We start from the raw sequence: 13,950 nt of genomic DNA, 5'->3' as shown, positions 1-13,950 counted from the left end.
TTACCTAGGCAACAAAGTAATTTATGAGTATATGGTTTACATCTTCAAGCATCATGTAAAAGTAGTAGAAAGTATCAAATTGTATTTGTAAATAGTTTTTGTTCATCCCCAAGTTCTGTAGCAAGTGTTAATACAAAATTTACCACTGATAATTTAATATCTGTTCTTTATATTCAAAAATGATGCATCAAATTGTTTTTATGCACTGCAATGGTTTTTCTGAACACTTTGACTGCCGAAAAAAACAACACAATACTGTATTTTACCCAAAAGATATGGAATGCTACATGTGTCTCATGTATTATTGTTCTTACATGCAATCATTAAACTGACCATGAACCTGTGAGTGGACAAGTTTGTTATGTATGAAAAACACTAGTTTTTTACAGGACTATCTCGGTATGTACAAAATAAATTAACATTTCTTGAACAAGCCAACATCTTTGAAAGTGTTTCACACAGCTCCCCACTATGACCAACTTGTCAATCGCTGCAGAACATTCTCAATTTTAGTTGTATGATTAGTGTTTGTTACTCTCAAACTTGTGTACTTTGAATAAAGTTTAATCTGTATGAAGTGAAGGTTTGCTTCTTATCAATTCACTCAAACTGCAGGAAAGTTGTTCATAACTTACAGTCACTTACTCTATAGTGTTGCCAAGCTTCGGAATATTTGAAGCTTTGGAATATTTGATCTAGAATATAAGTAATTGTTATCCCCATCCACTTAAATTTGTCAGCGTGGAAGATCAAGTGACCTGTCACCATTGATGAGATTGTTTAGCATTTATGGAACCACTCAACTAATTCTGTACTCCCAATAACACAAAAGTTACAAGTGAGACGCATGCTTCTGTGCTGAGTGAGACGAGTCTGAAATTTGGCATGTATTATGATGTTATAGAGTACCTATAGAGCTCAGGATTCCGCATGACACTACATGTAATTCTTTTTGTTTCACTATCCTGGCACCACTTGTTCGTGTAAGTTGACTCATTTCAAAATGTTGGCAACAGATTGGTACAGAGAAAATCACTCTTGTGATGTACCGTAACGAGCACAAAACAGTCATTTCACATTCAATACAACACTGATGAACGTGTGACTGATTTGCACTGGCTCACAAACACAACTGCTGACCTTGCAAATATTTTTATTCACATATGCACAGTATTCACACAAACTACACACCTGTACTACACACCTGTTTCCTTGTCGACGCAACTTGAACTTACAGACAACGATGGACACAAAAACACCAGCTGTTACGTCTCATTAGCATATTTTTATTTTCTATAGTCATCTATTTACAGAATACATACAAGAAAAGCATAAATAAGGCAAGTTCTTTTAAAGCAACAAAAGTTGCCTCCGACTTTGACATGTTAATATGTGCATATTTTTTATCCAAAATAAAAACCTTTGAAGAATTTCCACAGAAAAAGATAGAGCAAAGTACCGAGATAAAATCGCATCTTCCTGAAGAGTTTATGTATTTGAAAGTTTCACAAAACTTAATGTCAATCACTAAAATCTAAATGTGAATTACATGACTGTAAAATAAGTTTTTTAATGTTTCACATAAAAAATAAGATTTCTTGTAACTTTTGAGTTATTGTCTTCAAGAAGTCTCACAAGCTGCTCTGAAGGTAGTGTGAAGGATGAAAAATACACAATTTCATGCTCAAATGAAATGTGGCTGCCACTTGGTACATTATTATGCATGGGTGACAGGAACTTGAAAATGTCAGATATCTGGTGACACTTATCAGCGGGAGCCTACGCCCCCCTCCTCTTCCATCTGAACACCAAACTCCTTCTAGTGGGAGTAACTGACCAGAAGTATTGAATGGCCGTTAACTTCTATATTAATGTCTGTGGCTATAATTCATAAGCCCAATACCAGAGACATATTAAGTACCACTGCTAGTGTCTGAACCGTTCTGTAACACTAACTGCAAGTCAACTCTGAGTTAAGGTAGTGCACACAGCTATGCCAATGGGTAAAGTTTATCACGACATAATATAAATAGTGTTCTTTTATGGTTTTATAAAACGTGTAAAATCCACAGGAGCCAACAGCCTTATGCAGAAAGAGATGTTGCATATTTCATTTCATTTCATTTCATTTGTAATTTAGGTACATGCAAGGGAGTCACAAGTAACTATGACCTTTGTGGCTTTTTGTGCAGCTGTTTCTGTCCGGCCAGATGAATTAAGATTATTCTCCCTCACATATCAATGCATCTCTTATGCTTGGAAGAAGGAACTTGAGAGCTGTAACCGAAGAAAGAAATCATGCTATTCATAGTTTTATGTCTAGTAGCTGAAGAAAAATGAACGCTTCAGAAACGAAACCTTCACAACAACACTTGATTTTGCATGACATTAGAATATGTTCATAAATCAAGAGGTGACAGACTCCATGATCATAAGAATTACAAATTTCTTTGATGTTGTGAATAGTATTCAGAATATGAAGAATGAGTTGTGTGAGTTTATATAATGAGCTATTAAAAATGCTACATTAACACCTTGAAAGATTGTTACATAAACTGCACATGCAGTTACCTTAACTTGGTTCAATAGGAGAGTTCTGACAGAAAGGGCAGTCATCACATTCTGGATGGCATTATAAAATCACATGTCAAAGCCTTTTACACTGCTTACTGTATTCCCCTTAGTGTCATCAAATGCTACAAATCTGTTTAACCCTTTCACCACAATGGTTTGGCCGAAGACCTGCTGTTATTAATGGTGATTGTGGACCTGTTTTACATGGCATGGGGTGAACAGCGTAACTCAAACCAGTCCAACAAACATCTGCACGTGAATGTCTTTGTTTCTAATAACGTTTTGTTTTAGACAGGTTTTTCTTGCCATACACTTTAACCCGGTCATTACAGACTCTTTGTTATCTGAGTACCTGTCCCGCAAAGGAACAGTTTTCAAACCATTGGAATGACAAAATTAAACAATACATTCATTGCCTCAAAATGAGGATACTTGAAGAGATCTAGCAAGGTGTCCTTAGTGGACACAACACTTTTGGAAGGGTCTTGTCTTTCATATGAAAGACATACATTGCTGATAAAATTCACACTGTAGAATATCAAAAAAATGTACAACATGTCCAGTTCATGCAGTGATTGGCAAAGGAAATAAAAGATCAAATTTATTATTTGTGTTCTCAATTCTTAACATGCTTCCCTAAAATGTCATGAAACAAAATGTTCTTACTAAAATTTGTAAAATGTTTTGGGAAATTTTTCTCATAAAAAAAATCACACTTTCAGTCACTATGGCTAAATGTCTTTGACAGATGGACCAAACAACTTCTTGACTTGGCCATTACTGATGTTTCACCCGTTCAACATTTTGCTCCAACACAGTGGACCTCTTCAAATAATGAAGAATGATGAGACTGTACCACTTTTAAAGCAACGAAGGGGTGTGTCCGAACTGCACTGGAACAACTAGCCAATCCCTACTGCCTTCATCACAAGAAATATTTTCCATTCTGAAGCAATATTCAAATGTAGTTGCTGTCATTATATCATGCACACAGATTTCATTACAATTAGGGTAGTGTGGACTGAGAATTCCTATAAACTACTGCGTGTTGAAAGAGTTTTGTACCTTAAATGTGTTTTTATATGTTCTTGGATTCCTTTAACTTACAGGCCTGCAAATGATGTGATCAAAAGATGCATACGACTTCCTATCACAAAGCCAGACTAGATTAGAATCCCTAGTGAAATAGTGCCACATATGTGCCATGCTGTTCGTATAAAAGAATTTTTACAATCAATTTAACGGTATACATGGGAGTCATTGAAAGTACAAAGTCGACATCATAGTGAACAAAAAATGTCAATTTTACAGCTCATGATATGATATACTACATTTAAGGAGTGTACATGTACAAGCACTTCAGACCCTAGTGATAAATTGGAGGCAGTGCTCGTGGAAAGAAATGGGCAGGCTTGTTCTTGCATCACTTGATTTTATTCCTGGTGGTTTGCAATGAAATTGGACAGCTGATTCTATTGGCATCCGTACTTCTTTGGAAGATCTTTTTTTAAATTGGAATATACATGTATGCTCTTTAAGGAAAATCACACTTGTCCACAATTTGGTCAAAACAGGGTGTCGGGGGCCGGCCGGGGACAACAGACAATCAGTAAAAGAGTATGATAAAGTTTGTATGCAAATGCCATTTTTAATGACTTGTTAAAAATTTGCTAAATTTGAAAGCTGTCCTCAACATACATTTGCCATATTACTATCCTGTTGTTGTTGAACTGTCCTGTTCAATCAACCAATGGGAAACCCTTTTCAAACGTGAAAGCTCAAACATTCCAAAGCAGAACAATACAAGATGGCACAGTGTCCTACAGCTTCGATAGCAATATTTGACTTTGGTGAAGCAATGCCACATCAGTAGCGCAGTCTGCCCCAATAAAACACAGTCTTTCAACGATGTGCACGACTCACTGCCATTACAGTTAAAAATGTGAGCAAATTTTGGCTTTTAATTACAAGAAGTCAACTTAAAAAGTATACCGAACTATGGATACCCTAACTTAAAAAATAAATTCTACATATGTACAAGTTAATGTGCCATGTCCAACACAGCAGTATGCCACACAATGCCAAAATATAATCCACTCTCCATTGGAACAACAAGGAGTATCAGTATTTTGTCTATTTATACATTTTACACAAACCGGTTTAAATTCTCGTCCAAGTTTTGTGCTCTGAAATTTGCTTTGAATAGCAAAAGTCTATTCAACTAACTTGTCATGATCAATTCTATAACTGTTACAGTGAATCCATGCCTTGATTGCAATATGCAATACATGTTCTGTATGTCGAACTGGGAGTTCTTCAAAAGAGGGGACTTTTCAGAAAGTTGGTGAAAAGAAACTGTCTTTATGACATGAAATCTACAGTATCATGCAAATCATCTAAACTGGTTACACTGTTGCGGGTACTTTGCTCCATTGGAGAGGGCGCGGAGAGTAAAGGGTCGTTGGTAATTGGTGATGTGCTATCGTCCATAAGCTCATCCACTAGGCTGCTGTTGGTAGGTGTGGTACTGTATGTACTCTGGTTTTGATGGTCTGTCTTCACACTGATACTCAAAGGCGGCTGCTGTCGAAGGAATTCCTCTGTGATGTTGGCCGTTGAGGTGTCACTGCTTAGTGGCGTTGGAGTTATTCCGTGTGCTCGGCAATGCATTTCAAGTTCCTGGAAAAGAGGGGAAGAGGGCATCGTTCAGACAATTTTTCAATGAAGCATTCTGGTCAGCTCCGTCTTACTGGCAAATTGTCAGGCATATAACAATCTGCAATTTTTCTAACTGGCATTTCAAAATCAGCAAAAATTTCTAAAGACTCATGCAGTGACCTGCATTTGAACTTCAGAAGCTTTATAAAATATGAATGGAGGCTTCTTCCAAATGTCAAATGAGCATGAAATTTTCTACCAGCAAACTTACACTGCATCCCAGCACAGCACTTGAGCAAATTTTGTATGCGTAGTTGACAGCAATGGGCTGCATCTAAATCAAAACACAGCATCTTTGATGATGTTGTTTGCAACATTCATCATCTCTCCAAGGAAAGAAACCTTTATAAGCTATACTTGATGCCTGCAATGCCATACCTACCCCATACCTACCACACAAAGCAGTTAAAAAGTAGTCACCAGAGGATCTGCATGCAAAAGCTTCTCAGGAAAAATTTCTTGAGGTTACACTCACCTGTATTCGAAGCAGCATCTTTCTGTTGATATTTTCCAGCGACTTAGACCTCATTTCAACGTGTTTCATTTTGTCTGTTTCACGTCTCAGTTTTTTTATGTAGTCGACTGAAGATTTCAAAATGGTTCCTTTGTTCATTCGCTGGTCTCTGGAAAAAAGAACAACAGAAATACCAGAGGTCATTCACCCGCCACATTTCTGAATGCCACACAAAATACACTTTATGTTGTCAGATTTGCTTTTTTCTTGAAATTGCGAAACCGCAAGATATGATCTGCTTACAACTGCGAACTTTTACAAGACAAAACTGGCTTTCTACTATGCTCGATGTCAACTTGGGAAAAACCACTCCAAGTGAAATCAAGTGGTTCGGGATCATCAGATACCATCCCCACCATAGACTGGAAGATCCATCGCTCGAGGGCGCTCTCTTAGGGGAGCGAAGGGAGCGTCCTCGAGCGAAGGATCTTTCAGTCTACCCCCACCCCACCCCCCACTCCAGTGATATTCCTTGAGCTTCACATACCTCAATCTAACACACTTAGGTTACACTGTCTGGCTTTCGCATCATTGCTATACTTCATATATTATTTGTAAGTACACTGTATGACCAGCACATGTTACTTCTGCGTTTAATCAAGATTTTGCTTTCAGAGGATACTTTTTGTCATCAACTTGAAAAGGTTGTAGCTCAAGCTATGAATTACCAGCTGAATGAAGTAAATAATTTTTGACTTGTGAAAGAACATGGCAAGCAAGAATTAACAAGTCACAGTGAAAAATTTTCAGTACTTTTTCAACTATTCCTTGTCTAGATAACTGTTCATTACAATACGTAGCTAACAGATTTTTTAGGTCCTGCAATTGTTCAGCATACAGAACAAATAGACTGTCTAAAAATGGAGTAGTCTAAACCAGATATGCACTCACTTCCCAGCTAATAAATAAAACACACTGTATACTCCTGCACAGAAACACTGAGTGACTACCGGTACACTACACAAGGTTACCATACACCAAAGGAATTTTTAGAGTAACACAAACAGTTAGAGCTACATGGAGTAAAGCCACTGTTATATCGACGATAAGCCATTGCATTCAGTCACAAAGTATTGCCCAGTATATACACATTCTGGGATGACACACACCATGAGGCATGTACTTCCATGATTACACTGCTGGTACAAATTTAAGTTCACAGTTTAGCTAGGTTGGCAGGTTTTGAACCAACTTTGACCTTTACAGAAACAAAATAGAAAATCTAAATGCTTCACTATTTTCCATTCAAAAGGTTCATGTCATGTCATCATTTCACAGTGGAAGTGCAGAGTCAACATGGCTTCATTCAAGTGTCAGTTCCCTTAGCAAGCAGAGAATACTGTATATCAATCACCAAGAATGCTCAAAACACTATACAGTCCTGCATTTTCCTACACTTGACCAGTTCACAAACTTTCACTATGTATTGAGCTGGTTCTTAAAAATACAACTTCACCGGAACTGTTATTTGGTGGTGGTATTCAAAAGAACTCTTATCTCAGAAACAAACTGTGATTTTACGCATAGTTGTAGAAGAAAAAAAAAACATAAACCAGCCAGAGTTGGGTACTGTCAATACAAGAAAGGGCAAACTCTGTTCATATCATATCTGCAATGGTATCTGTCAGTTTCTAGGGGTGTAAATGCATGGTAATAGTACCGGTATACAGTCTGCATGGCACTGCTACAAACCATATTGCAGAATGACATCACAAACTGACCTTCATCTACCAACACACAGAAGCTCTACATAACACTGAAGCCTTGCACCACTAACCAGACAACTGGAGGTGTGACCTCCAACCCATTCTGTTATCCTGGATGGCGTGCAAAAAAAAATATCACTGCTACCAAAATATGTACACACACACACACACAGACATACAAGTTGATGCATACTTACGGATCTGAGTTCTTTGGCAAGAGTGTGCCTAATTCTTGAATTCTATCATTTATATTGAACCTCCGCCTCCTTTCGACTGAAATAGCAAGGTTTGAGAAACATATTTTGTTTTAATAACTAAGCTCTTGAGATCAGAAAATATAGTGGCATGTGTGTCATGCAACAGATGCCTGTGTAAAGACTGCATATCAGTGTATAGATTATGTATTTTATCAAAGTTTGATTACAAATCTTCACTTCCACTAAATCCCCTGATATTATAAAGTGACACATAGTGAAATTGGTAAAATACACTTTCTTTTTACATGCAACAAAAACTGGTCATATTTTGCCAATATCAATGCAGGTAATATTCACTTAGAAAATTTTAAAAAATTTCACACCATTTTTTGAAAATACATGGCCTCTGACTTTGTATAATTGCTTGGCATATGAAAATTGCCAGTTGCCATATGTTTCATTGAAATACATGGTTGGCTTTATGCCAACTTTTCTTTGGTGAAACTGCCATGTCATCCTAATCTCGTGTGACAAAAATCATATTTATTACATGAACAACCTGAAGCTTGACAATTATGTCAAGGTAAACTTTCTCACATACAATGCCAACACAGAAGAAAGTTCCTGCCTTTAAACTCATAAATCACATAGGCCACTTATTATGTCATTTTGAAGGCCTTTTGTTCAAAAAGAAACCTTATCAGTCAACAGGTCTTTTCAGATAAAACATGTCACAGAACCTACCCTTTTAAGCAGACCACAGCCATGAAAAGTTATAGGAAGTCACGGAAGGCAAAAGATTAATATTCAACCAAACTGAAGTGCTGAATAGAACTCTGAAACCATGAATACAATGCCCAATTCACAAGTACTGAAACTTGCAAACATATATTGGGGTTTTAATTTTTTTTTGTCTTGAAATTTAGAAAGAAAGTTCTCTGATAAAATATGCACGGGATTATGCTTGAAAAGACACACCACCTCTGAAATATATTGGATAATTACGCAAACTACATAATATGATATTGTCTGTTGACCTACTTTATGTACAGGGCATGCTTAGAAGAATTCATTTCATTATTTATTTGACCTTGTTAAATGAGGGTAGGCTTTTATCAATAGGAAATACAATTCTAGTTATAGTCACTCATCAAAATTTACAGTTCTCTTTTATTGATATTTGCTCATTTGTTGTTTCTCTTCCAAAGACAGGACCTTGCGACACTAATGACCCTGAGTTTTGGAAACAATAGTTGATAATTCAGTTTTTTATTGATCAGTGACATAGCATTGCCTACAATGTCAATATGACCTCTGCACCTCATCTAAATGTGACCAATAGCGGTCCATGTTTCAAATCACTCATGCAAGTCACAGAACCATAAACCTTCACAAGAATTGCTACCAAACATGTCCACATTTTGGATGAAATGAATGAGTTGAGATCATGAGCAACACTTGGAAAAAATGCTCCATTAATTTTACTGGTACATTATCTAAATATATTACATAACATTTCATACAAGATGCAAGGCCAGTTTCACCCTCTCCTGCCAATTTTCAAGTATATCAGTCAGTCAACAACATGGATGAACCAAAGGCTGGTGGCAGATGAGTTAGACCAACAATTACAAAAACCCTGTATTGTGATCAGCAAACAAAAATATATGATGCAATCTCAGCTAAACCAAACACGCTTTGCACACATGCAAGACTTTAAGAACCAGAAGTCTATATCAATGTCAAAATAACAAATGATTTTGCAAGAAGTCACTGGGCATGACCTTTACAGTTACTGAGTCATAACTGTTCAACTTGGTGACCCTGGCTACATCCACCTCGAAAGTGTGGGCTGTTTTACTCCGAAAGTGTGGGTTGGTTAACCTAGGAAATCATTTATATTTTTAGAAATAACTCTTTCTTACTTTCTCTCTTGTTTGTCATCTCTTGTTTGTCAAATTGTCAAAGAATAATACAGTATTGTACAACATTCAAACTCGCCAAACCAAAACATTAATATAATATAATCCGTATGCTCATGATACTTGTTGTTTACAAATTCAAAAGTGGGTATGAAGCAGTTGGTTTTGGTACCTCGGAAAATGCATAAAGCTCAACGCACTGTAAACAGCATGAGTCAGCAACAACACTGAAATGACGTCAATGCAATTGTTAAAGAAACAAGTTAGGAGCTGAAAAATCAACCCCTGAAAAGTAGCAGCTCTACTTACTCATGTTATGGTTGTCTTTCTTCTGCCGATCCTTGGCCAACGCTTTGACTTGCTCCTCAGTGAGTGGTATCAAGTCTGTGTCCAGCTGAAAGGTTGTGCTCTCTGTTGGACATGACTGAGATGTGTTCTGTATCGCCACCGGCTTCACGTTTGCCGCCAAGTCCAGTAGATTTGTGGTGGGTAACTTTGAGCAAATGAAGACAAAACGTACCATTAGTAAACTGATGCAGGATTTTGTAACAGTTGGGATTGATGATTACTTAATACATTATTTTAAAAACAAGAATTTTTTTTTACAGTACTCAGGAAAGGGTTCATTTGTTTGAATTTGTAAAATCAGTGAGCAAGACAAAGAGCAACTTCAAACACAACTTACAATACTAGCCCTTAAAGCTGGCCATCTTTTCTCAGCCACACTGAAAAACATTCTCCTTTTATGACATGCCTGTCTTTGATTTGACTATAAGCATATTTGCACTTGCACTACAACTCAGCTGACAGGAAACGCTGGTTTCAATGCAAAATGCCCAGGACTGTTAGATAAGGAGAGAGCATGAATTTCCTAAGAAACCCGACACTAGCAATAGGATGTCTGAGTTACATGCAGTTTCATGCATGGAGTTGGTTTCCACAGAGATTTTTTTCACAGGCTTTCCATGAGGAAGTGAATATACAATTGGAATAGCTATAGGATTGTGAAAATGTAGCAATGACCTGGATTTTGATGCTTACTGGAAAGCTCCAAACTGGGCTTATGGCCAAAGATTGATAATTATCGCTTTGATCATCTTATCGTTACAAAAAAATAAAAAGAAAGTTTCCACGTGGAGGTCATGTCAGTATCTGACTAGATGCAAACTGTTCCCCTATGAACAAATACTCACTGTTGCTGGTAGAGGCTCTAATGTGTTGACCAACAAGTCTTCCCCAAGACTTGATCCCAAACTAAGTACGTCTTCAAGAAATTCATCTAACTGAAGAATAAAGTAAAAGAAATTGGGATTATTATTTCAATTTTTGCATCAGCCATCAAATGTAGCATAAACGTGTCAGGTACGGAATAGATTAATTCTGATGACAAAAACCTGATGTCCCGTTGTTTTAAAATCTTCACTTTTCTTTCAAATATTTCCCTCTCAATCTGCAACAAATTTCTTGATTTTCCCCCTCAAAATGAAAGAACACCACTCTTTTTGTAATGTTATTTTTTCATAAATTCTTCTATTCTGGACTACAGGGATAGTAAAATCTTTACTGGCATCACGCAACAAGGCAATGAAGTTTCTTGGCAGAGAATGAATTACATTAAGCTGTAATAGGAATCTACTGCAGCAATAAAAATACTGTCAAAGTCAAAACTACTACGTAAACAACTTTTATTAAGGTTGTTTTGAAGTGTGTCAATAACACAGCACATTTCTTTGGCAAAAGACACCTATGAACAATAATAACCAAGTCTTTGCTTCTTTGATGATCTTTTCACTCTCTAATATTGTGGTTGTGTTTTAGAGCAATCAAACCCAAGCATATCTCCTCAGCAGTGCAATAATAAGGCTATGACTTCTTTCAGTTGACAATCTTACCATGTCATCGGTAGCTTTAATGACTTATCATACATTCTTATGGTAATATATGGTCACTCATTCTAGATTCTGCCTTTCAAAGTTTATTGGTCAAGGTTTAAGCAAACTATACACAGGGTACACTATCATTTCTCACTAATCTTAGAAAATTCAAAATTGTATCAAGTAGGCCACCTACGACTGCTAAGCATACATATGATGCAGTCCTTTATTCACATATCCAGATTACTATGAAGAGTTTGGAGAGTGCTAAAATGATGTGTTAAGGCATCATTCACTTTAAGGTCTCACTGTACACTTACTTCTGTGCTCTGAGCCGAACTACTGAGGTTGACAGACATAGGACTGTCTGGTACGGACTGCGACTGTCCATTGTACTGTGATGGTGACAGCGGAGGAGTCACCCTTGTTTGTGGCAGTGATAGTCTGTTCTGTACAGGGCTCTGAGATTGTGATAAATAATCCTTCAGCTGTTGTTTTTGCCTTTGCTGCACATGGAACCTTGTTGGGTTCATCAGGCGGGTGTTCACCTGCAAGAAACAGAGAATTGTAACTCCAGTCTTTCCAGACTGATCTTTTGCTATCAGACCACACTGTAGAGACCACACTGTAGAGCAGAACATATCACATACATAACATACCAGGAGAGACGTGACATGCCTTGCAATGTATTTCATAGACATGAGTATTTTAAGTCTCCAAAAACAAAAACAAACTTGGGGATGCCAAGAGCCTTGCAAGGGCACTCCGTAAACATGGGAAATTTGACTGACTGGATGAGATAGTCCCTATTGCAGGCAATCTCTATAGGTACCTTGATTTTCCTATGATTGTATCTGTCTTGACCTGAAAAGAGGTTTTTAACAGAGGTTTGGGGGCAAAAGTATTAAATATCAGAAAGGTGGATTATCACTTTTGGTTTCATATCCTCTCTTCTTTTGTAATAACACCCATGCTACAGTAGAAAGACACATCAACAGGAAACTGCAATCGAAGTCATTTTTTTATTTTGATGGCAATGACAAAATTATATTCCTAAAATATACATCATCATGGAAGAGCAAATTCAAACAGTCTCACACAAAGGTCACCAATTTTTTAGCTAGGGTTGGTGGATTCAAACCTTGTAGTCTTGTTGCCACTTACTCTGCTACTGAAATCATTTACTACAACTATAGATGAAGCGCCTTGTGACTAGCTGTGATTATGAGTAGCTAGATTATCAAATGTTCCAAGGTACAGAGTTTCTCAACTTTATTGATACACATTTCATTAATTTCTGAGTCCAACCAAATTTACCAGATTCCATGATTATCATTGTGACAAAAACTATTCAATAGATACCTGCAAGATTTGTTTGGGCACTTCTGGGATCGGCGCCAATGTTGTTGTCGGAACCTCAACTGCAACAGTCTGACTCTGTGTGATGGAGGCTGCCTTGGCCATAGCCGCAGCTCGCATCTCACGCTCATCTTCCTGCAGCTGCTGTTGCCGCATAAGCTGCTGTTTCAAGTTCGTTCTGGACGTCATTGGATTTAGATTCGTTTCTCTCTTTTTTGAGGAACTGGAAACAAAAACAGGTACAGAATTCAATTCAGTTTACTTCTCATTACCAGGAATCAGAACCCCTGGTTGCTCCACAAGGAAGTGGATAGACGTGGCTTTACAGTCTACACCCACACAAAACCTTCACGACTAACACTGGCACAGTACAGCCAGACTGCCCACATTTGGACTTGCCAAAATTAGTAAGTATGACCGTTCATGCTATATTTAGTACACCATCACTACAATTCAGAAAGTAAGCTCATATTTTACTAAATCGATGACCATCATGACAAGTATGTATCTACAGTAAGCTACCTTTCTAAACTTTTAGCATCAAACCTGGGATGCAAGAAAGACATTATAAAATAATGCAACACACTGACTGAAAATCAGTATAAATACCCAAATGTTAGTACGGTGTACAGAGTGAATCCAACTCATGTGGAAAACGTGGGCAAATATTCTCTGTGAGGTTGAAATCAGGGCTTGTCAAGAAGTGTCTTGATGGTAAACACATTAAACATATACACAGTTCTAAAATTTTGAATTGCACTGAAGCTTGCTGTACCATTTGTCCACTATTCTATAGCCTTACCATAAGTTGAAAGTAGATTTTATGCAAAAAGCAGTATTGAGCCAAAATGACATTTAGTTGCATCCACTTGGCTTGGTCTGTTATCGTGTCTTCAGTCTTTAAATATCATGTTTACAGTATCTATGTTTGCAGGGGCCTTCAAATGTTCAGTTCTTTGTTAGAATGCACCATATACTCCATATGGGACATTGTGTACTTCACTAATTTTCACCAATTTGGTTTGATAGTGCAATGTTAACCTGGCAGGATAGAGGTTAAAGTCTAATGCCATGGTTTACTTGGAC

The 13,950-nt window shown here is 37.3% G+C and overlaps 1 protein-coding gene across 2 annotated transcripts in view; it reads right to left on the bottom strand.

The window, feature by feature from the left end:
• Positions 1–1,265: 1,265 nt before the first annotated feature.
• The window catches only part of LOC139135723 (microphthalmia-associated transcription factor-like), a 29,501-nt gene continuing 16,816 nt past the window's right edge, over positions 1,266–13,950 (bottom strand). For both annotated transcript variants that reach the window (XM_070703367.1, XM_070703368.1), the window contains exons 2-8: positions 12,868–13,087; positions 11,826–12,053; positions 10,825–10,914; positions 9,941–10,124; positions 7,710–7,785; positions 5,768–5,915; positions 1,266–5,253 (exon numbers count right to left, since the gene is read on the bottom strand). In XM_070703367.1, the coding sequence (XP_070559468.1) occupies positions 4,936–5,253; positions 5,768–5,915; positions 7,710–7,785; positions 9,941–10,124; positions 10,825–10,914; positions 11,826–12,053; positions 12,868–13,087 (1,264 nt within the window). In that variant the 3' untranslated portion in view covers positions 1,266–4,935. The remainder of the gene's footprint in view (positions 5,254–5,767; positions 5,916–7,709; positions 7,786–9,940; positions 10,125–10,824; positions 10,915–11,825; positions 12,054–12,867; positions 13,088–13,950) is intronic.

This window comes from Ptychodera flava, chromosome 6 (genome assembly GCF_041260155.1).
Source record: "Ptychodera flava strain L36383 chromosome 6, AS_Pfla_20210202, whole genome shotgun sequence".
Lineage (NCBI taxonomy): Eukaryota > Metazoa > Hemichordata > Enteropneusta > Ptychoderidae > Ptychodera > Ptychodera flava.
Note: the sequence above shows the minus strand (reverse complement) of the source record. Positions and strands in the feature narration are given on the sequence as shown.